General features: G+C 45.7%; 1 protein-coding gene across 1 annotated transcript in view; it reads left to right on the forward strand.

The window, feature by feature from the left end:
- Positions 1 to 23853, forward strand: part of LOC308309865 (uncharacterized protein) — a 117725-nt gene that overhangs the window by 90823 nt on the left and 3049 nt on the right. Inside the window, exons 11-17 of the mRNA XM_080755808.1 lie at positions 14901 to 15024; positions 16423 to 16513; positions 19016 to 19121; positions 19805 to 19878; positions 21730 to 21825; positions 23142 to 23258; positions 23726 to 23823. Coding sequence (XP_080611934.1) covers positions 14901 to 15024; positions 16423 to 16513; positions 19016 to 19121; positions 19805 to 19878; positions 21730 to 21825; positions 23142 to 23258; positions 23726 to 23823 — 706 coding nt within the window. The remainder of the gene's footprint in view (positions 1 to 14900; positions 15025 to 16422; positions 16514 to 19015; positions 19122 to 19804; positions 19879 to 21729; positions 21826 to 23141; positions 23259 to 23725; positions 23824 to 23853) is intronic.

A 23853-nucleotide genomic window follows, 5' to 3' on the forward strand; every position in this document is an offset into this window, starting at 1 on the left:
AATGAGTTAAATTAACAGTGATTTTACCATATAAATTGGGGGTTCCCTGCAGAGATAGAAATGCCATGAAATGGGGGTCCGTAGACTAATATGCATGTCAAACTGGGGGTACTTGAAATTAAAACGGGTTGAGAATCACTGCTAGAGCCATAGTAATCTTCTCTTACGGGGGGACCCTGGCATATCTTTTCAAATGGGGGTCCGCGGGGCCAATTAGTGTCAATTTGAGGGTCCTTGACATGGAGAGGTTTGGGAACCACTGACCTATAGGCTTCAGGTTCCGGTCCTTGACATGGAGAGGTTTGGGAACCACTGACCTATAGGCTTCAGGTTCCGGTTCTTGACATGGAGAGGTTTGGGAACCACTGACATATAGGCTTCAGGGTCCGGTGCAACTGCACACTGAGCATGTGTAGCGACTCGCGTACAGAGCTCATTTATAACTGGTGTGACTTCATTAGACGAAAACTCTCGTCAGTCAGCCAGCTGGAATGCCTCTCGTCACAGTTTGACGTGAAGTCGTTATTATTACGCTGTTGTCCCCCGGGAGTACTACGTGTCAACATGGGGAGCCCTAAACCTGACCTACCCCCCCCCATCCCCCATCCCCCCACCCCCCCATCCCCCATCCCCCCACCTACCCAGGGCCAATTTATACTTACTTATACATGACTGGGGGGTTGTCCAACATCACCCTTTGACCACCCAATCCCAAGTCAACTGGGGATTCTTTTGTTGTTGTCGCAGAGTAGAAAAGAGCTCTTAAGCGGGGTTCCCCTGACGAGAGGAAGGGTCCCTGTGGGAGTGTGAGGAGGCCAGGGCCACAGTGAGTTTGTTAAAAACCCATTTTGGTGTTAGAATTATGATATGTTTTAGCTATTGATAAATAGCAGATCTGCAAGCTCGTAGCGCGCCACTCGGTGGCGCGCTATGAGCTTGCAGATCTGCTATTTTTGAAAAATGGAAGAACGACTGACATAGAAACATAGCTTTTTCAGAAAACTGTCAGGATGTAGAAGACACTTTTAGAATCTGATCTCAGGTCAGAATGGTCAGCCTAGGAGGTGCAGAGTAAACGGCAAACAAGTAAAAAAGAGAAAAGGCAGCACACTCGTAGCCACGATGCTGTATGTTTATTAGTAACCAACGTTTCGGCCTTTCGGCCTTCTTCAGGGAGAAATGAGTAGAGTAGAGTAAACAGCACAAATAGGCGATCTACAAGCTCACGGCGGGTCACAAACTTGTCACAAAGGGCCGCGCCGTGAGCTTGTGGATCGCCTATTTGCGCTATTCAACGTATAACTAAATATATGTGATTTTACGTGGGTTCTTTCTCTCTTGTCCCTGCAACAGTCCTGATGTTTTTGCAGCCCTTTTGTCAAGAGTAGAGTGGGGGGGGGGGGGGGGGGTCAGTACATGATGTCATTACCTCAGAAGACCACCTGTCACACACCTGCTGTGTGTACACACACACACACACACACACACACACACACACAGATCCTGTTATCCGGTCTCTAATGGAGAGTAGGCCTGTGTGTTAGTTGGTCACAGCTGTCGTCCTTATGTCATTATCACCGTGGTGACAAGGCGCCCAGACAGACCAATGGCAGCGGCCTCCATCCAGCTGTCTCTCTCCACTGCACCCAGTCGTTACCGCACTGCGTTGTGGGGTTTCTGGGATCTTTTTTTATTAGAATGGCAGCCACCCGTGTTCACAGGGTTCAAGTGTGAGGGAACTGAAGTTTATGCAGAGAGTTAATGACCCGATCCAGCATGCTCTTGGAGAGATATATATAAATCATGTTCACATGCCGTCTCAAAGAGTTTGAGTCGTGGGTGGAAGATATATCTGGAACTTCCTACTGTACATCAAAATATAGCTCAGTGGAAGACCTTTTCAGTTGAAACTCTGGAACTTCCTACTGTACATCAAAATATAGCTCAGTGGAAGACCTTTTCAGTTGAAACTCTTTAAATTTTAGCAACTAAAGGCTTTTTATTATACATTTTTCCTCCTGACTTTTTCTTATGTGCCCAGATCTATTTTTTTTTCTGCTTTTATAGGTCAGTTTAAAAGTTATATATTGTATAACTTTTAACTATAATATATAGTATAATATAGTATAATAACTATAGCGACTGTGCCTCAGGAGGTAGTGCAGGTCGTCCAATGTTCCATGGGTTGGCGGTTCGAATCCCAGCTCCTACTGTCTACATGTCTACATGGGCAAGACGACACTGAAACCCAAATTGCTCCCGATGTGCTGGTTGGTGCCGTGCATGACTTCCACTGCAATCGGTGTATGAATGTGTGTGTGAACGGGTGAATGTAATGCGCCTTGGATTTTAACTAAGCATTATGTTATACTTTAGCTATTTTTGAAAAATCGTAAAAATGCGGCACAAATCTTTGGATATATATTCTTTCAGAGCGAACGTTTTTCTTATTTCGACGTCAGGCCTAAATGAGATAAAGGCGCTATATAAATGCACCATTTACCATTTAACTATAATATATATTATAGTGTAGTGGTGCCGATTCAGTCACCTATAGACTAGAGGCTGAAAACCTCCACCTCCATTGTTTACGTGGCAACGCGCTGTGATCTTGTAGGTGTAAGTATAGAGCCCGGGGGCAGCCCGGTCAGCTAAGTACCGCATACAGCGTTTAAGTGGTTAAGTCATGCTGATTAACAGTGAATGAAGAGACTTTACACTTGACGGAGATGTTTTCCCACAACGTTTCATAACCACCACCATCATAAACCGGAATATTCAGATCAAAAGGGGGGGGGGGGGAGGAAAAAAGGAAGCACGGGTGAAAGAGAGGAGGGTTTAGGCAACAGTCAGCGACCGCATATCTCCCAGTTGACTTGCAGATGTTTTAGGGCAGGATCGAATCGCGCGTCTGCCGTAAGAGCAATTACACTGGAATGCCGGTTGCCAGGGAATGTTGGAAGGACATGCGTGTGTGTGTGTGTGTGCGTGTCCCACGTGCGTGCGCGCTCGCACACAGAACAGACGTGGAGGAGACGAGACCTGCTGGTGGTTTACCTGTCGGAGCAGCGGCGGGCTGTTCCAGGCGTGTATTCTTATCTGCGGCGTTGACAGCTCCATACGTCTGCTGTTTGAACTCAACGCTGTTGATTTAAAACTAATATTTATTCAGCGGGCCACTGTCTGCCTGCCTTAGAGTACACCGCGACCTTACAGTGACTTACGATGATAAGTAATAAATAAGCATTTCCCAAACACCTCCCGGTACTCTCTAATCCCTCTGGGAAGACTCGGGCTCTCTCCCACACATATTCAAAATGTGGTATTGCTGCTGTGTGTATATAGTATATATATATATATACATACATGTATCTCTAGCTGACTATTTATTTGCGACGGATTTCTATGAAAAATGTGATGTTTGTACTTCCACGAATGCTTGGGCTTTCCATAGCTTAGTCTTAAGCTCTGAGTGCTCAGAGTGCTCGTGAGAGTGATCTCAAACCGTGAGCACTGATGTCTGAGGCTCCCATGGAGAGACACTGAAACCACCTCACACTCTGTTGTTTTGGTGAAACCAGTGAGAACCACAGCGCCTCACACTCTGTTGTTTTGGTGAAACCAGTGAGAACCACAGCACCTCACACTCTGTTGTTTTGGTGAAACCAGTGAGAACCACAGCACCTCACACTCTGTTGTTTTGGTGAAACCAGTGAGAACCACAGCACCTCACACTCTGTTGTTTTGGTGAAACCAGTGAGAACCACAGCGCCTCACACTCTGTTGTTTTGGTGAAACCAGTGAGAACCACAGCACCTCACACTCTGTTGTTTTGGTGAAACCAGTGAGAACCACAGCACCTCACACTCTGTTGTTTTGGTGAAACCAGTGAGAACCACAGCGCCTCACACTCTGTTGTTTTGGTGAAACCAGTGAGAACCACAGCACCTCACACTCTGTTGTTTTGGTGAAACCAGTGAGAACCACAGCGCCTCACACTCTGTTGTTTTGGTGAAACCAGTGAGAACCACAGCACCTCACACTCTGTTGTTTTGGTGAAACCAGTGAGAACCACAGCACCTCACACTCTGTTGTTTTGGTGAAACCAGTGAGAACCACAGCACCTCACACTCTGTTGTTTTGGTGAAACCAGTGAGAACCACAGCACCTCACACTCTGTTGTTTTGGTGAAACCAGTGAGAACCACAGCACCTCACACTCTGTTGTTTTGGTGAAACCAGTGAGAACCACATGTTACAAAACCATATGTCTAGGGGTAAAGGTAATGTAATATATGAGAGAAACGGAAACCAAGGCCTTAATACAAGGATTTATTCAATAGTATAATGAATAAATTATAAGAATCAACAATAGTTTACAAAATAAATGGCTCTTTAACTCGCATGAACATAATAAACGGAATCCAAAAACAAAACTAAAGTTATTCCTTTCCGAAGGGAATAACTTGTCTAACAAAAGTTCAGCTTCACAAAATAAAGGAACAAAACAGTTGGCGACATGTAGTAGTAGTACGACGGATGGGGGAAAGACCTTGGAAGTGTTTCCCCAGCGCTGGGCTGGGCATGAATGGGCTATGTAGTGAGAGAGCCGCGGCCGCTAGCTCGCTCACGTGACCGTCAGCCAATCAGGGAGGTTGATCAGACCTCCATGGTCATGGCCAACAGGGTTACCCCAGCCACACAGCTGATGACAATCAGTCTGTCTGAAAACCCATTAGTATCCTCTGCATGGGAGGAGAGTTAGTCTAATACAGGTTCATAACAACTGCTGCACAGATATAGATATATATATATATATTAGAAGACATCTAGGCCTAAGATAATCCACATACATATATATATACTATAACAATATACCACCATATAAATATATATATACTATTAGCAATAAACATATATATATTTATAATCCAAAATAACACTCATAAATCATAACACTCATAATTAATCATAACCACACACGACCATAGTCGTGACACCCCCCTTCCCGAAAAGAAGTTATATCCCCAAATAACTTCTTCTCAAAGAAGAGAGCACCTTAAACCCGGGAAAGGGCATCCGCAAGGACATTGTCCGTCCCCTTCTTGTGGCGAATTTCCACTTCAAAGTCCTGTAGCATCAAGGACCATCTCATCAGTCTCTGATTTGAATTTTGCATTTGCCTTAGGAACACAAGGGGATTATGGTCAGTATAGACAACAATAGGCAACGGGCTTGAGCCAACATATACCTCGAAAAATTGTAATGCAAGTAACAGGGCGAGAGCTTCCTTCTCAACGGTACTATAGTTACCCTGCGCTGAATTAAATTTCTTTGAATAGTAACAGATGGGATGATCGATATCCTGAAGATCCTCCTGGAGCAGGACAGCACCGGCGCCACAGGCGCTGGCATCCACCTCCAGCTTGAACGGTTTGGTGAAGTCGGGCGCAGCCAGGACTGGAGTGCTGCAGAGGAGAGCCTTGCAGGATTCGAACGCTAACTGACAGGCAGGCGACCAGATAAATACTCTTTTGACGCTAGTCAGCGTAGTCAGCGGCGCAGTGACGGCAGCAAAATTTTTGCAAAACCCCCGGTAGTAACCTGCCATGCCCAAAAACCGGCGGAGCTCACGCCTAGTCCTCGGCACAGGATATTCTAGAATAGCCTGGATTTTTGCATTAATAGCACGTACCTGGCCCTGACCAACCTGCTTCCCAAGATACGTTACGGTCGCACAACCAAATTCACATTTTGACAAATTTAATGTCAGGTTAGCCTCTCCTAACCGCTGAAAAATCTGTCTCAAAGTGTGTATATGCTCAAGCCAAGTATCATTATATGCCACAACATCGTCCAAATAAGTCTCTGTATTGTCCACGCCTCTTAGTACATTATTCATTAATCTTTGAAATGTCGCTGGTGCATTTCTTAAGCCAAATGGCATCACTGTATATTGGTATAAACCGTCTGGTGTCACGAATGCACTGATCTCTGATGCACGGGGTGTCAAAGCCACTTGCCAATAACCCTTTAGCAAATCCAATTTAGTTACAAATTTAGCAGACCCCACCCGATCCACGCAATCCAACATCCTCGGGAGCGGATAACTGTCAGCCTGCGTTATATTGTTAACCTTACGAAAATCTGTACAAAACCGCTGGCTCCCGTCAGCCTTAGGCACCAGCAAGCAGGGGCTAGACCACGCACTGCTGCTATGAACAGCCAGCCCGTTCTCTAACAAGTAGTCAACCTCTTTTCGTAGTAAAGCACGCTTGGTTGGATTAACCCGATAGGCATGTTGCTTAATAGGAGGGCAATCCTTCTGTACAATTACGTCATGAGAAAGGGCTGATGTGCATGATGGGTTATCTGAAAACAGATTCACATTATTTTCCATCAAATCAATAATGTCTGCTTGCGCCTGGGGACCCAAATGTTTTAAATACCCCGGTAAATCATTCAATATTTCAGAGTTCTGTAGACGTGACCCAGACGAACCTTTTACACGCAGCCCATCACTCTCAGGGGAATAAAGTGACGGCGCTGCTGCAGAAAGTGAGGCGACAACTGCGGGAATAACAGGAGTATCTGACTCGGTGCGAGCCAGATACGGCTTGAGCATATTCACATGACAAACCCTTGTCTTTTTGCGACGATCGGGCGTCAAAATCACATAATCCGTTTCACTTATTTTTTTGTCAATCACATAAGGACCACTGAATTTGGCCTGGAAGGCTGAGCTTTGCAGTGGGAGCAGCACCAACACCCTCTGACCCACAGCAAACACTCTATGCACAGCCTTCCTGTCAAACCATGCCTTCATTTTACCTTGAGCTTTACTCAGAAAGCTGCTAGCCATCTGTCTGGCCTTGTGCAATCGCTCGCGAAACCCCGCAACAAAATCCAATACATTAGTCACCGGCGAGTTTGCGTTGGCTAATAAGCCCTCTCGAAACGCACGCAACGGCCCGCGCACCGTATGGCCAAACACCAGCTCCGCTGGGCTAAACCCCAGCGACTCCTGTACGCTCTCTCTTACTGCCAGCATAAGATAAGGCAAGCCCTCGTCCCAGGCTTTACCAGTTTCGTGACAGTATTTCTTCATCATCGCTTTCAACGTCTGGTGAAACCGCTCAAGCGCGCCCTGGGACTCAGGATGATAAGCGCTAGAGTGTCTGTGTTCTATGCCAAGGGTGGAAGCAACTTGAGCAAATAATTTTGACATGAAATTTGAGCCCTGGTCACTTTGAAGATACCGGCAAAAACCAAAAGTAGAGAAAAAGCTAGAAAGCGCTTTAATAACTGGTCTCACTTTTAGTGTGCGTAATGGGAACGCTTCTGGGTAGCGCGTTGCACTACACATTACAGTAAGAAGGTATTTGTGACCAGATTTTGTGGTCGGTAATGGACCGACACAGTCAATCATGATGTGCTCAAATGGTTCACCCACAGCAGGGATCGGTTTCAACGGCGCGGGCGGAATAGTCTGGTTTGGCTTCCCCGTCATCTGACACACATGACAAGTGCGGCAGAAGTCAGTAACAGACGCATTCAAACCCGGCCAGAAAAAATAGCGTAGGATGCGGTCATAAGTTTTACGAATGCCCAGGTGGCCAGAAATGTTGTCGTGAGCCAGACTGAGAATCTGGGAACGGAAACCCTGAGGTACCACAACCTGACGCACCACATTCCATTTCAAGTCACCGATAGCCGCTGGAAACCATTTACGCACAAGGAGGCCATCCTCTACACTATATGCACTCGGCCCAGCAGCCTCACCCACTTTGGTAACTGCCTCCCAGCACACAGAGAGAGAGCGATCGTGCTTCTGCGCATGCGCAAATGTTTCCCTATCGATATCAAACCCAAAATCACTTTTAGTAGCCAGCAAGCTTTTCCTAGCCCGCTTACGCGGTGTCTGTGGGGCATCACCCACTGGTCGCTCGGCACACAAGAAAGTGTCACACAACGTAGCCTCGTCATCAAACTTTTTCAATTGTGCGCGAGTCACAGCACAACCCGGAAACACAGTGGGTGGGGCTCCCAGCGCAGGCATAGCTACGTTAGCCACAGGTTTTTCAACCACTTCTAGCGACGCAAACACTTTGTCCCCAGCTATGTCGTTGCCAAGAATCATCCCCACACCTTCAATGGGTAAACTTTCACGTAGCCCGATCTGCACAAGACCAGAAACAAGTGGAGAGCGTAGGTGGATCATATGCAATGGAGCGCGAGAGGATATCATTTCCACGCCCAAAACCAATGCATCGGAACCACAAAAGGTATTCTCCGCAAATGGCAGTACACTCTGTAAAATAAGGGACTGTGAGGCGCCTGTATCACGCAAAATGGTGATAGGAACGCGCTCATTTTCCTTATCAGACAGCGAGACTGAGCCATGCAAAATAAAGGGATCAAAACACTCCTCTACCTCCGTCCGGACAGCCATAGCTGTCTCGGAAGCAGACCGAGGAATAGTATGCACAAACCCCACACCCTTTGGTTTTTTTGAATACACATTTCCATTTCCATTCTCTTTCTGCTGCTTATGTTGTACTTTAGGGCAGCGAGAAACCAAATGGCCCACTTCATGACAGTAAAAACAAGCACGATTGTCAGGCGCTGCACTTGCGCCCCTCGGTGGACTTTTCGGTTGTGACAATTTGTGCTGTTTTTTCTGCATGTTGAACAGACCCTCCCCGCTACGCACCGGAGAAACACCCGAACGGTGCGTCAGATCATATTCATCGGCCCTCACAGAGGCTTTAGCAATTGAGTTAATCTTTTGTTCCTCAAGATAGACAACAATACGATCTGGGATACATGATTTGAAATCTTCCATCACTATCAGCTCAGTAAGCTGCTCAAAAGTGTGTACGTTGCTCGCGTTGCACCATTTCCTAAACAATGTGGCTTTTTCACGGCCAAATTCCACAAACGTTTGAGTAGAGGATTTTTGAGCGGCCCTATATTTTTGCCTATAATGTTCAGGCACCATTTCGAAACCGCTAAGGATAGCCGCCTTTACGACATCATAACATAGGCTCTCATCCACCGTGAGTGCGCTACAGATATCCTGTGCTCTACCTGTCAACTTACATTGGAGTAGCAAACTCCAGAATTCCCTGGGCCACTTAACAGCACCAGCAATTCGTTCAAAAGCACAAAAGTAGTTATCCAACTCACCCTCCTTGAACGCAGGTACCAATGCGATTTGTTTGCTTATGTCGAACGCTGCCACTCCTCTGGAACCTGGGGGTGACCCGTGTCGCTGCTGGGAGGCGGGCGCCCCTGCGGACGCCTCGTCGGGGTAGGTCTGGCCTCGCAGGCGTGCCATGTCGAGCTCATGCCTCTGATGCTGTAGTTTGCACTCCTCGCTCTTCAGCGTTGTTAGTGCTATTTCCAGCTCAAGCTCCCGGAGGCGCAGAACCCCCCCTATGTCCTGAGGACTCCCCCCAGTGCCCCGTGGGTAATCATGTGGGGCCTGAGCAGACGGGTCCCCCGCGGGATCCTCGCCCTGCTCTAACACACCCGTAGTGTCAGACTGATTGGCCCCACTAGAACTCGGTTCTGCGACAATGAGTGATACGTCTCCCCCCTCACTCTCATCTGACAGCATCGTAATGACTCCCTGTGAAAACAACTGCCGTGAGACAGCTGCGAAAATCGCCTCTTTCTTTTTGGTACCGTGCGGTAAAGGAACGTTAAATTGTTTGGCAATACTGTACAATTCCCAATATGAGCACTGTTGTAGCTCCTCAAGCGACAGGACATCCGTACTAGCACCCTGGTCATCAGAGGCCATACCAAATACAGGCCATATACAAAATCCGCTACTCAAACTGGTACGAGCAACATACTCACCATTAATACTCCCCAATCCGTCTACCACCAAAAGCAATACTAGCAAAACAAAAAACATAACCAACTGAACAACTGAATCCTTAATTTGTTTTTTGAAACGGACGGGCTCCCAAATATGTTACAAAACCATATGTCTAGGGGTAAAGGTAATGTAATATATGAGAGAAACGGAAACCAAGGCCTTAATACAAGGATTTATTCAATAGTATAATGAATAAATTATAAGAATCAACAATAGTTTACAAAATAAATGGCTCTTTAACTCGCATGAACATAATAAACGGAATCCAAAAACAAAACTAAAGTTATTCCTTTCCGAAGGGAATAACTTGTCTAACAAAAGTTCAGCTTCACAAAATAAAGGAACAAAACAGTTGGCGACATGTAGTAGTAGTACGACGGATGGGGGAAAGACCTTGGAAGTGTTTCCCCAGCGCTGGGCTGGGCATGAATGGGCTATGTAGTGAGAGAGCCGCGGCCGCTAGCTCGCTCACGTGACCGTCAGCCAATCAGGGAGGTTGATCAGACCTCCATGGTCATGGCCAACAGGGTTACCCCAGCCACACAGCTGATGACAATCAGTCTGTCTGAAAACCCATTAGTATCCTCTGCATGGGAGGAGAGTTAGTCTAATACAGGTTCATAACAACTGCTGCACAGATATAGATATATATATATATATTAGAAGACATCTAGGCCTAAGATAATCCACATACATATATATATACTATAACAATATACCACCATATAAATATATATATACTATTAGCAATAAACATATATATATTTATAATCCAAAATAACACTCATAAATCATAACACTCATAATTAATCATAACCACACACGACCATAGTCGTGACACCACAGCACCTCACACTCTGTTGTTTTGGTGAAACCAGTGAGAACCACAGCACCTCACACTCTGTTGTTTTGGTGAAACCAGTGAGAACCACAGCACCTCACACTCTGTTGTTTTGGTGAAACCAGTGAGAACCACAGCACCTCACACTCTGTTGTTTTGGTGAAACCAGTGAGAACCACAGCACCTCACACTCTGTTGTTTTGGTGAAACCAGTGAGAACCACAGCACCTCACACTCTGTTGTTTTGGTGAAACCAGTGAGAACCACGGCACCTCACACTCTGTTATTTTGGTGAAACCAGTGAGAACCACAGCACCTCACACTCTGTTGTTTTGGTGAAACCAGTGAGAACCACAGCACCTCACACTCTGTTGTTTTGGTGAAACCAGTGAGAACCACAGCACCTCACACTCTGTTGTTTTGGTGAAACCAGTGAGAACCACAGCACCTCACACTCTGTTGTTTTGGTGAAACCAGTGAGAACCACAGCACCTCACACTCTGTTGTTTTGGTGAAACCAGTGAGAACCACAGCACCTCACACTCTGTTGTTTTGGTGAAACCAGTGAGAACCACAGCACCTCACACTCTGTTGTTTTGGTGAAACCAGTGAGAACCACAGCACCTCACACTCTGTTGTTTTGGTGAAACCAGTGAGAACCACAGCACCTCACACTCTGTTGTTTTGGTGAAACCAATGAGAACCACAGCACCTCACACTCTGTTGTTTTGGTGAAACCAATGAGAACCACAGCACCTCACACTCTGTTATTTTGGTGAAACCAGTGAGAACCACAGCACCTCACACTCTGTTGTTTTGGTGAAACCAGTGAGAACCACAGCACCTCACACTCTGTTGTTTTGGTGAAACCAGTGAGAACCACAGCACCTCACACTCTGTTGTTTTGGTGAAACCAGTGAGAACCACAGCACCTCACACTCTGTTGTTTTGGTGAAACCAGTGAGAACCACAGCACCTCACACTCTGTTGTTTTGGTGAAACCAGTGAGAACCACAGCACCTCACACTCTGTTGTTTTGGTGAAACCAGTGAGAACCACAGCACCTCACACTCTGTTGTTTTGGTGAAACCAGTGAGAACCACAGCACCTCACACTCTGTTGTTTTGGTGAAACCAATGAGAACCACAGCACCTCACACTCTGTTGTTTTGGTGAAACCAGTGAGAACCACTGCACCTCACACTCTGTTATTTTGGTGAAACCAGTGAGAACCACAGCACCTCACACTCTGTTGTTTTGGTGAAACCAGTGAGAACCACAGCACCTCACACTCTGTTGTTTTGGTGAAACCAGTGAGAACCACAGCACCTCACACTCTGTTGTTTTGGTGAAACCAGTGAGAACCACAGCACCTCACACTCTGTTGTTTTGGTGAAACCAGTGAGAACCACAGCACCTCACACTCTGTTGTTTTGGTGAAACCAGTGAGAACCACAGCACCTCACACTCTGTTGTTTTGGTGAAACCAGTGAGAACCACAGCACCTCACACTCTGTTGTTTTGGTGAAACCAGTGAGAACCACAGCACCTCACACTCTGTTGTTTTGGTGAAACCAGTGAGAACCACAGCACCTCACACTCTGTTGTTTTGGTGAAACCAGTGAGAACCACAGCACCTCACACTCTGTTGTTTTGGTGAAACCAGTGAGAACCACAGCACCTCACACTCTGTTGTTTTGGTGAAACCAGTGAGAACCACAGCACCTCACACTCTGTTGTTTTGGTGAAACCAGTGAGAACCACAGCACCTCACACTCTGTTGTTTTGGTGAAACCAGTGAGAACCACAGCACCTCACACTCTGTTGTTTTGGTGAAACCAGTGAGAACCACAGCACCTCACACTCTGTTGTTTTGGTGAAACCAGTGAGAACCACAGCACCTCACACTCTGTTGTTTTGGTGAAACCAGTGAGAACCACAGCACCTCACACTCTGTTGTTTTGGTGAAACCAGTGAGAACCACAGCACCTCACACTCTGTTGTTTTGGTGAAACCAATGAGAACCACAGCACCTCACACTCTGTTGTTTTGGTGAAACCAGTGAGAACCACAGCACCTCACACTCTGTTATTTTGGTGAAACCAGTGAGAACCACAGCACCTCACACTCTGTTGTTTTGGTGAAACCAGTGAGAACCACAGCACCTCACACTCTGTTGTTTTGGTGTGTGGCAAATGTTATTGTTAACGGGCCCGGTGCTTACGTATCTATAAACCTTATACATGTGGGTGCAAAATGTCAGTTTTCCACTGCTTCTTGTCTATAGTCGGTACAGTAACACCCTCCGGTGTTCATTTCTGAATCCGAAATATAGAATCAACTTCGTTGTCACGTCACACATTTACACAGGTGTAAAGAAGTGCGAGCTCCAGCGTTTTTGTTGTGTTTTCAGGAAGGGAAAAAGAAACTAAGAGAGGGGGGGAGGGAGGAAGAGCAAGGAGGAAAATAGAACAGTATGTATTTGACTTGAGGTTAGATACAGTAGGTGCACATAAGGTTAGACCCAAAGGTGTTTGGATCCTTAGATCCACAACGCAGCAGCTCTGGACATTAAGGTGCAAAGGAGTTTTGTGCCTGAGATAAAGTACTACAAGCCGAGTGTCAAGTTGTCGAAATAGGAATTTAACTCGGAGAATGTACAAATGTAATCTAATGGACCTGCTGTGTGTGTAATTAAGGATCCATTTGATTACATTTGAATAGAAAATGGAGAATGTGTGTGTGTAATTAAGGATCCATTTGATTACATTTCGACTCAATTTGTTGTCCGCATTTGACCCATCTCTTGGAGCGGTGAGCCACAGCTCAGGAACCATTTATAGTTGACCTCACCACCCCCAAATCCAACCCTTGATGCCGACTGCCAAGCAGGGAGGCATCGGGTCCCATCGTGACAGGCTTTGTTATAGTAATAATAATAATAATAATAATGGATTTTTATTTATAATGCACTTTACATTCCTCAGAATCTCAAAGTGCTACAGTAGGCATTAGGCAAAAATATTAAACCATAGGTAAAAGCAGAAAATAATTACATTACACGATTAAAAGCACACAGTTTAGCATCAAGGAACATACAAAACAAACAACAGTTATTGGTCAGGGAATAAAATCTGTGTGTTTGGGGGAAGGGGTGGGTCTTTAGTCCTCTCTTGAAGCAGTGGATTGACTGTGGCGCTCTCAAGTGTGCGGGGAGAGCATTGTTATGATCCGGCCGGGGATCGACTGTTAACCACAAGGCCACTGAGCCTAGTATTTCTAACATAATTGGAACACTGAGGAGTTAACTTTGTGGTGTGACCACCAGTGGTGGGAAGTCATTTGGAGTTATTTGTACTTTACTTGTAGTATTTCCAATTCCCAATGCTTTTAACTTCTACTCCACTACATCTCAGAGGCAAATATTGTAAAATATAAACGTAGCTTGCGGAGTTAGTTCAGTCAGATATACTCGAGCGTGTTCATGCTATGCTCAGTGAGGGGTGAATATGCTGCATTGCTATGTGGGTGTTTTGGTTCCTAACCATCATGTAGCCGGGGACCCCCTGGAACTCCCTCAAGGACCCTTGCCCTACAGGACCCCCTGGAACTCTCTCAAGGACCCTTGCCCTACAGGACCCCCTGGAACTCCCTCAAGGACCCTTGCCCTACAGCATGGGTTCCCAACCACTGGTACTAGTACCAGTAGTGGTACTTGAGCCCCCCTCTGGTGGTACTCAGAGGAGACACCCAGTAAATAGATATATTAATAGTAATACAGGTAGTTGTTCTAACCAAGCAATTGGTTGCAACAGGCTCTCCAGCCGTGCTGTAATTAGCATGACATGCAGCACACCTAGCCGTACATTTCTTTTTAGAAAGGATCACATTAGAAATGTATCAGTTGTGCATCAGAGCAGCAGCAAAATTGTCTTAGGAAAGGAACAAAAACAAAACAATTTAAAGAATAAATTAAATTTTCCTCCTGGGTTACTGAATAGCAGGTCTGCGCTCCTGTGTTTTAACATCAGTTATTGTGGTGGTACTTTGAGAGCCAGATCATTTTCTGTGGTGGTACTTCAGTATAAAAAGGTTGAAAACCCCTGCCCTACAGGACCCAGACTAAAACCCTCTCTCTCTCTCTCTCTCTCTCTCTCTCTCTCTCTCCACAGCTGCGTCGTCCCAGTGCTGTGAGCGGCTGCAGAAGGAGAAGGAGGAGGTGCGTTTCAACCTGGAGGAGGCCGTCAAGAAGCTGGAGGAGCACCACAAGGAGGAGCTAGCACAGCTGGAGGACAGGTGAGCCCCTCCCCATGTGCCCTTGAGCAACACCACCCGACTGACTTGACGGATGATTTATTCGCTTTTCTGTCACGCCGAGATATATGCTCGCCTGTCTGTCGGGGTAGAAACTTTCTTCTTTTTCCTTTTCGGCGTTTCCCTTAAGCGGTCGCCAGGGCGAATCATCTGCCTCCATCTCACCCTGTCTCCATCTCTGCCTCCTCTTCTCTCACACCAACATGTCCTCTTTCACTACTGTACATCCATAAATCTCCTCTTTGGTCTTCGCTCTGGGCCTGATCCTGCCTGGCAGTTCCACTTCCAACCAGTTTCTCCATCTGCCTCCATGTCATCTGCCTCCATCTCACCCTGTCATCTCTGCCTCCTCTTCTCTCACACCAACTAACGTCATGTCACCTTTCACTACATACATAAATCTCCTCTTTGGTCTTCGCTCTAGGCCTGATCCTGCCTGATCCTACCTACAGTATATAATCACTATCCCTCCTCTGTACGTGTCCAAACCATCCCAGTCTGGCCTCTCTGGTTTTATCTCCAAAACATCTGACATGCGCTGTCCGTCCCTCTCTCTGATGTACTCGTTCCTGCTCCTATCCATCCGTGTTACTCCCAGAGAGAACCTCAACATTTTAGTCTCTGCTACCTCCAGCTCTGCTTTCTGTTTTTTCCTTTGCACGTGTTACTCCCAGAGAGAACCTCAACATTTTAGTCTCTGCTACCTCCAGCTCTGCTTTCTGTTTTTTCCTTTGCACGTGTTACTCCCAGAGAGAACATCAACATTTTAGTCTCTGCTACCTCCAGCTCTGCTTCCTGTTTTTTTTCCTTTGCATGTCCATATTTGACCTTTTTGTATGTTTTCTGTTTTTTTTGTTGTTATTGTTTTTCATAAAACGAAGGCCCTATCATGACAGCGTTGGGCAGATGAAGCGAAATCGGGAACTCTACGAGTCATTTCTAGCCTACAGTTACGGGTACAGTGCTGTGCAGAAAGGAGTTTCCCCCTTGGGGACAATGACGTCTCTAGGGTTTAATGTTTTATTTTACAAGGGTTCAGAGTACACGATGCAATCATTGGATTAGCCAAATACAAAGTCTAGACTAGAGTGTCCCGAAACTGTTGAGGAAGGAGATTATATATATAAATATTTTTATTTGGTTAAGCACATGAACCGTATATACTCATACCTATTCTGCAGTGGACATTCGGTGGAAATAGCGAGCCATTCGTTATTTTCGGCTATAAGATATTTGTTGTAGAGGTAAATTAAATGGGAGCGGAGCGGACCAAGTATAGAGCCCTGGGGTACCCCGGGTTAAAGTGGTTAAGGTGGTTTAACGTACAGTATGTACAGTATGGACCGACTGTGACCTGTGGCCTCTTTGTCTTTCTCTCAGGCTGAGGAGCTTCTACCAAACGGAATGGGACAAAGTCCATCAGAAGTACCAAGAGGAAGCGGACAAATGTCGACTGTTGATGGAACAACAGGTCAGAACACACACACACACACACATGCGCCAGCACGTACACACACACACACGTACACACACACACACACACACGCGTGCACACACACACGCACACGCACACATACAATTAATCAGGTGTCATGCTGACTCGTGCATTCAGTCAGGTCATGACACGCTTGTTGCCGCGGCGTGTTCTTTTCCATTCCAGGTCGCTGGGTCTTTATAGTGAGGTAATTACAAGGAGTTTCCTTGCAGAATAACTGATCCTGAAGCAGCGTGTGTTTTTATAGTGAGGTAATTACAAGGAGTTTCCTTGCAGAATAACTGATCCTGAAGCAGCAGCGCGTGACAGAGCGCTGCACACCTGGGGCTACAGCAGCACTGCCATGCTAAAGCAATTAGTGCACACCATCACACCTGGCTGTCGGGCCAAATGGTGCATTGTGTCATGATGGCACATCCACTTCCTACAGGCATTATTGCGGCCGTAGGTCGTCCGTTTACTATGAAAACCTGCCAAACCTGTCAGTCAGTCCATCCGTCACGCCTCGCGACACGCTCCATATATGGCCGTCTCCATATATGAAGATCACGACGCTGACCTCATCAAACCCTGGATAGCCATACATGGAGATCCAGTCACCTCCATACATGGAGGTGACTGGATCATCACCTGGCAAGCTCCATATATGGAGGTCAAGCCTGCATCCTCCCAAAGATGACTCACGTACCCCTGGCCAGTGGCCATGCACGTGTGAGATGTTGGCCATGGCGTTGGCTGCCTGTATATAGCCTGAGCTTTGGTGTGGGCAATCTGGCGAGTTTTGCTCAGTTGAGGCTTCCCTCGGCCTGGTGTGAGCTGACCGGGCGTCTGGGCGTCCTTGAAGCTGGCCTGTTCCTTGTTGAGGAAACTCCAATCCTCCGATCCCCTGATCATCACCTACATCTGCATACAGAAATCTACATCTTAAGCGTCCTTGGGTTTCTTGAAAGGCGCTATATAAATCCAAGTTATTATTATTATTATTACATCTGACACCAGATTAATAGTTTGACTCCTGCTTCTCAACGGTGCAGCATTAAGAGGCTCTGTTGTTTCAGCTCGACCCTCAGGGCGTCTTACTGGTTCATTATATATTCTTTTCATGTCATTACCAAATCCTCTATGGTTGTATCATGATGGGCAACACCAAATACAAAAATAGACTGAATATTCTGCAGAAATAGCTGATCCACTGTCCGCACCTAGTGTAGATTGTCTTTTTTGTACACATATGCGTACAGTATGCTGTCTTTAGGCATAACTGCTTACTGTAAATGGAATATCGGACATGGTTGCCTGCAGGGGCCGTGCCACACCCACCGCAGCTCTCTGCTCTGACTGGCTTAGAGGAATGGGAGGCCGATGATGTCATGTTCTTATGCCTTATAAACCTGTCATCTTGGTATAGCCCCCCTGATCTAATAATCTCCCACTGGCTTTCACTGAGACACACACTTACCCTCTCTGACGCGCACGCACGCACGTACACACACACACACACACACACAAACGTACACACACACACACACACACACACACACACACGCACCCAGCGGTTGTGTCTACCTGTCATGCAGCACCTCGTTAAATGTGTTCTGCTGTAGATTTATGAGCGTTGCTATGGTTACGTCCCTGCTGCTGTTATAGGGTTTCCATGGACTATGGCTGCCGTCTGTTATTATACAGTTAGTTAGTTATTGTTGTTGCTGTGCATCTCTCTCTCTCTCTCTCTCGACCACACAGAGCCAGGTTGTGTTCAAGGTTCCTTCCTTAAAGGGGAGTTTTTAAATTAAAGAACATGGTCTGTGGTAAAGTGTCACCATGATGTGGCTCTGTATAAATAACATCTGTTCAGGGCACTAGCCAGCAGGTAGCCCCCATAGCCCACTAGCCAGCAGGTAGCCCCCATAGCCCACTAGCCAGCAGGTAGCCCCCATAGCCCACTAGCCAGCAGGTAGCCCCCATAGCCCACTAGCCAGCAGGTAGCCCCCATAGCCCACTAGCCAGCAGGTAGCCCCCATAGCCCACTAGCCAGCAGATAGCCCACTATAGCCAGCAGGTAGCCCCCATAGCCCACTAGCCAGCAGGTAGCCCCCATAGCCCACTAGCCTTCCCGCTTTCTCAGAACGCGGAAGCGGCGTACCATCGCTGTTGGTGTGAATTCAGCGTTAGCCAGAAGCAGTGGCGTGGGGCTGTTTTGGCCAATAATATAATCTTAATCAGACCAGTGTGTGTCCAGTGGAAACCTCGTATGAATCTGATCTCAGGTCAGAATGGGTTAAGCCAATATCACACCAATGGGTCGCCATGCAACTCGAGTAGTAGACGCAAACAACCATTGAATGGAACCAATTGAATCACTTGGGTCGGTTTGCGGTGACATGCGCCACCATGCGCCGACGTGCAACAGGACATGTCGCACCGCTGAGACGAACGCTAAAACCGTTTTGTGTGTCTCTCTGTGGTGGTTTCTGTCAGGTGGAGGAACTGAGGATCCGACAGGAAGCGGAGAGGACGAAACAGGAAGCCAATCACAGCCAGGAAATCGAGTCACTCAAACAGGAGCATGAGACGTCCATACAAGGTAACATCCTCACTGTGTGTGTGTGTGTGTGTGTGTGTGTGTGTGTGTGTGTGTGTGTGTGTGTGTGTGTGTGTGTGTGTGTGTGTGTGTGTGTGTGTGTGTGTGTGTGTGTGTGTGCATGCTGACAAAATTACACAACACTACGGGCAGATTGGAATTGTAATCAGGCTGTAATTGTAATTGGTTTGCACCATGTAATTAAGTCAGATTTTGTCTAGGTTTAAAGCCATTTAAGCCCTGTTTCAAAACTAGAATTACAGTATGTGGATCTGGGTATCCACATAGGAATGACAAAGTATGGAGAAAAAAATGGCAAAGTATGGAAAATTATGAAAATAAGCGGAGGTACTTCTGTAGACTATGGTAGTTTTTACCTTGCTTGTTGGTAAAAATCTCTTTGGATAAGAGAGTTTGCTAAATGCCTTGGTTGATAATTGTACTGGGCTTTGAGATGAGCTCACAGACACACCCCTCACATGGATGACTAGAATCCGGGAGAGAACCATTTTTGGAGAAATTAAAAGTTTGCCCAAATTAGTCGTTTTTAACTACTAATAATTGGTACACACAGACATATTTATTAAATATCAGACATTATTGTCCTGAACTGAATCAGAGCTTTAATCATACAAAACAAAACGTGTTGATGGTAATGTCTGTCAATCTGTGTGTGTTTGATCCAGAGCTGAAGAGAAGCCAGCAGACAGAACTGGAGACCCTGGACAAAGCGCTGAAGGAGAAGGAGGCGTCTCTCTCTGTAAGAGAACCACCTCCTTTCTGACTCATAGGAAGATTGAAATGAGTGCCAGAACAAACCCAAGTGATGATTTTCGCTGAAAGAATGCAGCCTACGTACTGGCTGTGTGTGTGTGTTATCAAGTCTACATTATCTGCAGTAGTCTTAGAAACCTGAGAGTGTGGTGTTTCTGTTCTAATGTACAAACACAAAAACTAGGTTTCTGAAGAAACAAATTCAGTATATGTACAGTACGTCTCTGCATTATTTTTTACCACTTAAAGTGGTAAAAATACCCCCCATTTTCACGTCGCGTCAAGTACCGTGCCGAATTCAAATGGCTGCTACTTTGCATAACAACAGCTTGTTACCTGAGCGCATGTTCTCATACACGGTAAGCAACACAGCACAGCAGTTGCAGTATGGCTCCAGTAGTCTACTGCTGCTATGTGGTGTTCTGCACAGCATTATGGCTCCAGTAGTCTACTGCTGCTATGTGGTGTTCTGCACAGCAGTATGGCTCCAGTAGTCTACTGCTGCTATGTGGTGTTCTGCACAGCAGTATGGCTCCAGTAGTCTACTGCTGCTATGTGGTGTTCTGCACAGCAGTATGGCTCCAGTAGTCTACTGCTGCTATGTGGTGTGTTCTGCACAGCAGTATGGCTCCAGTAGTCTACTGCTGCTATGTGGTGTTCTGCACAGCAGTATGGCTCCAGTAGTTTACTGCTGCTATGTGGTGTTCTGCACAGCAGTATGGCTCCAGTAGTCTACTGCTGCTATGTGGTGTTCTGCACAGCAGTATATATCTCCAGTAGTCTACTGCTGCTATGTGGTGTTCTGCACAGCAGTATATATCTCCAGTAGTCTACTGCTGCTATGTGGTGTTCTGCACAGCAGTATGGCTCCAGTAGTTTACTGCTGCTATGTGGTGTTGATGTTCTGCACAGCAGTATGGCTCCAGTAGTCTACTGCTGCTATGTGGTGTTCTGCACAGCAGTATATATCTCCAGTAGTCTACTGCTGCTATGTGGTGTGTTCTGCACAGCAGTATACATATATCTCCAGTAGTCTACTGCTGCTATGTGGTGTTCTGCATGCAACAAGAATGCCTCCTCCTCCATCAAAGATCAGATTAATTCGTCCAAAGCTAACTTTTTAGTTTAGCTATAAGAGCACAGTAAAGAAGTTTGTCTACTTTTGTGTTTGTGTGTCTAAAACTCTTTACTAAACTATTTAACAATATAGGCTTTAGGGCTATATCAGCTGTTCTGTGGTGCATGCCTCGATGCGCACATGTAGGCGTGAGTGAGTGTGTGTGTGTGTGTGTGTGTGTGTGTGTGTGTGTGTGTGTGTGTGTGTGTGTGTGTGTGTGTGTGTGTGTGTGTGTGTGTGTGTGTGTGTGTGTGTGTGTGTGTGTGTGTGTGTGTGTGTGTGTGTGTGTGTGTGTGTGTGTGTGTGTGTGTGTGTGTGTGTGTGAAACAAAATCCCCATTACACCACTGGTTGCAATGTTAGCTTGTCGATCACCTATTTTTGCAGATTATTGGTGGTTAGGCACCAATTATCCTTCTTGATTGTCACAATATTATACCAAGTTAACTTACGTTGTAATTATAATAATACACTTTATCTATAGCACCTTTCATTACATAGAAATGCAGTGCAAAGTGCTTTACAGGGCAGAGAAGAAAAACAAGAAAAAAAAACGTAAAATATCATTAAAACAAACGAAAACAGAATAACAATAAAACAATAACAAAGAGAGCAGAGAGCCCTCTGACCACGTTAAACCCTCCTTGGCGTCGGTGTAAAACTCGGTGTTAATGTGTCTGTAAAAACATGTGTTTTCATGCCTCCTCTTCCCTCCAAACAGGAACAGATTTCGGGGCTGCTGTCGGAAAAGGAGTCCCTGAGCGAGAAGCTGAGAGCAGAGGAAGAGAGGAGGAGGATACTGGCCGACAAGAGCCTGGTAAATAAACACATATACACATATACACATATACACATATACAGATACACATACACACATATACACATATACACATACACACATATACACATATACAGATACACATACACATATACACATATACACAGATACACAGATACACAGGAGGAGAGGAGGAGGATACTCATGGCCGACAAGAGCCTGGTAAATAAACACATATACACAGATACACATATACAGATACACATACACACATATACATATACATATACACATACACACAGATACACATATACACATATACACATATACAGATACACAGATACACAGGAGGAGAGGAGGAGGATACTGGCCGACAAGAGCCTGGTAAATAAACACACGGCACATTTCTAGTCTGGCCAAACGCTGTCGAGTCAGTTGATCCTTCAAAGAGTTTGTATGAAACTGGACCCAGGCTAAATCAAGAGTCTGTCCCTGTCATCCATCACTAGAGAGAACGTACTCACATATTTTACTTATAGTAAAAGTACTAATGCTGCAATATAGAAATACTCCATTACAAGTAAAGGTACAAAATGTACTTGAGTAAAATCTAAATGTACATAAAATACCAAAAGTAAAAAGTGCTATGCAGTCCCATTTCATGTTTTCAAATGTATAAAAAATATTTTGAAAACGGCAGATCTACAAGCTCACAATGCGTCACTTTGTAGATCTGCTATTTTCAAGTGGCCGAAATGTACATGAAGTGGCTGAAGGCTGAAGTGTTTAATGTATGTTTTGTCATAATTATCAAAACCTACACACTTAACTAGTAACTAAAGTTTTCAAATACATTTAGTGCGGTAAAAGTACAATATTTGCCTCTGAGATGTAGTGGAGTAGAAGTAAAAGTACTGGAAATTGGAAATACTCAAGTAAAGTAAAAAATGCTTCAAAATTAAGTACAGTATAGTATCGTTTCTTTTCCCTTTTTGCTGCCTTGGCCCTTTATGATGAATTCCTGTTCTCTTCTTTGACTATATAGAAGCGTCTATTTGTACGTCTCTAAATGTTTTGATGAATTGAACAAGGTGGACCCTCTTGTAAACAAGTGTAATGCTTAATTGGGTCGTCCACTCACAGTCTTTGTATTGAGTTTGTGCTTGAAATGTACTGTAATTCTGCAAACTGTTAATAAATAAATAAATCAAGCAAGCAAGCAGAGATAATGGTTTGGTTGTCTGTGCTGCCCTCTGCTGGCACACAACTGGCATCACATTTGGGCTTACATAGATACCTATTTTTACTATAGTTACTTATTTGACCTTTCTTTCTTTCTTTCTCCCCCCCTCCAGAAGGACTCTCACACGGTGTACTTGGAGCAGGAGTTGGAGAGCCTGAAGGTCGTGCTGGAGATTAAGAACACCCAGCTGCACCAGAAAGACAAGAAACTCATGGAGATGGGCAAGCTGGTGAGAGCAACGCACACACACACACACACACACACACACACACACACACACACACACACACGCACCTACGCACGTAGGGTACAGGCTTTAGTTTAGTTTATTGGTCCGACTGTCATTAGACCGTCAACCTATACCTCTAACCCTAACCGCCACCAGGACCCAAAATGTCCCTAGAAAATCGCAGGCCTAGCAACCCTCTCTGGGAGAGCAGCGAGACACAGCACAGCTTTGATTAGGCGTTCCAAATCATGCTAGTTCGAAGCACGGCATCAGATTGCTTCCTCGAAACGACCTGTTGTGTAATTAATTATAGATAATAAGTTAACACAGCCATGCTCTGGAGACGTAGATATGATCTATGGAAGATACAGACAGATATACAAGCCCTAGTGAAACTGTATGTAAATATGACCAACTGCTGACCCATGCCTCTCTCTCTCTCTCTCTCTCTCCCCTGTCTGTCCCAGGTGGAGACTAAGTTAGCACTAGAGGAGCACATGAACAAGGTCCAACAAGAGAACGAGGACTACAGGGCCAGGATGGACAAGCACGCGGCTCTGTCCAGGTACAGTCCTGCCCGACCCACTGTTTGTGA

The sequence above is a fragment of the Protomyctophum bolini genome, assembly GCF_963924005.1.
Source record: "Protomyctophum bolini genome assembly, chromosome: 3".
NCBI classification, from domain to species: domain Eukaryota; kingdom Metazoa; phylum Chordata; class Actinopteri; order Myctophiformes; family Myctophidae; genus Protomyctophum; species Protomyctophum bolini.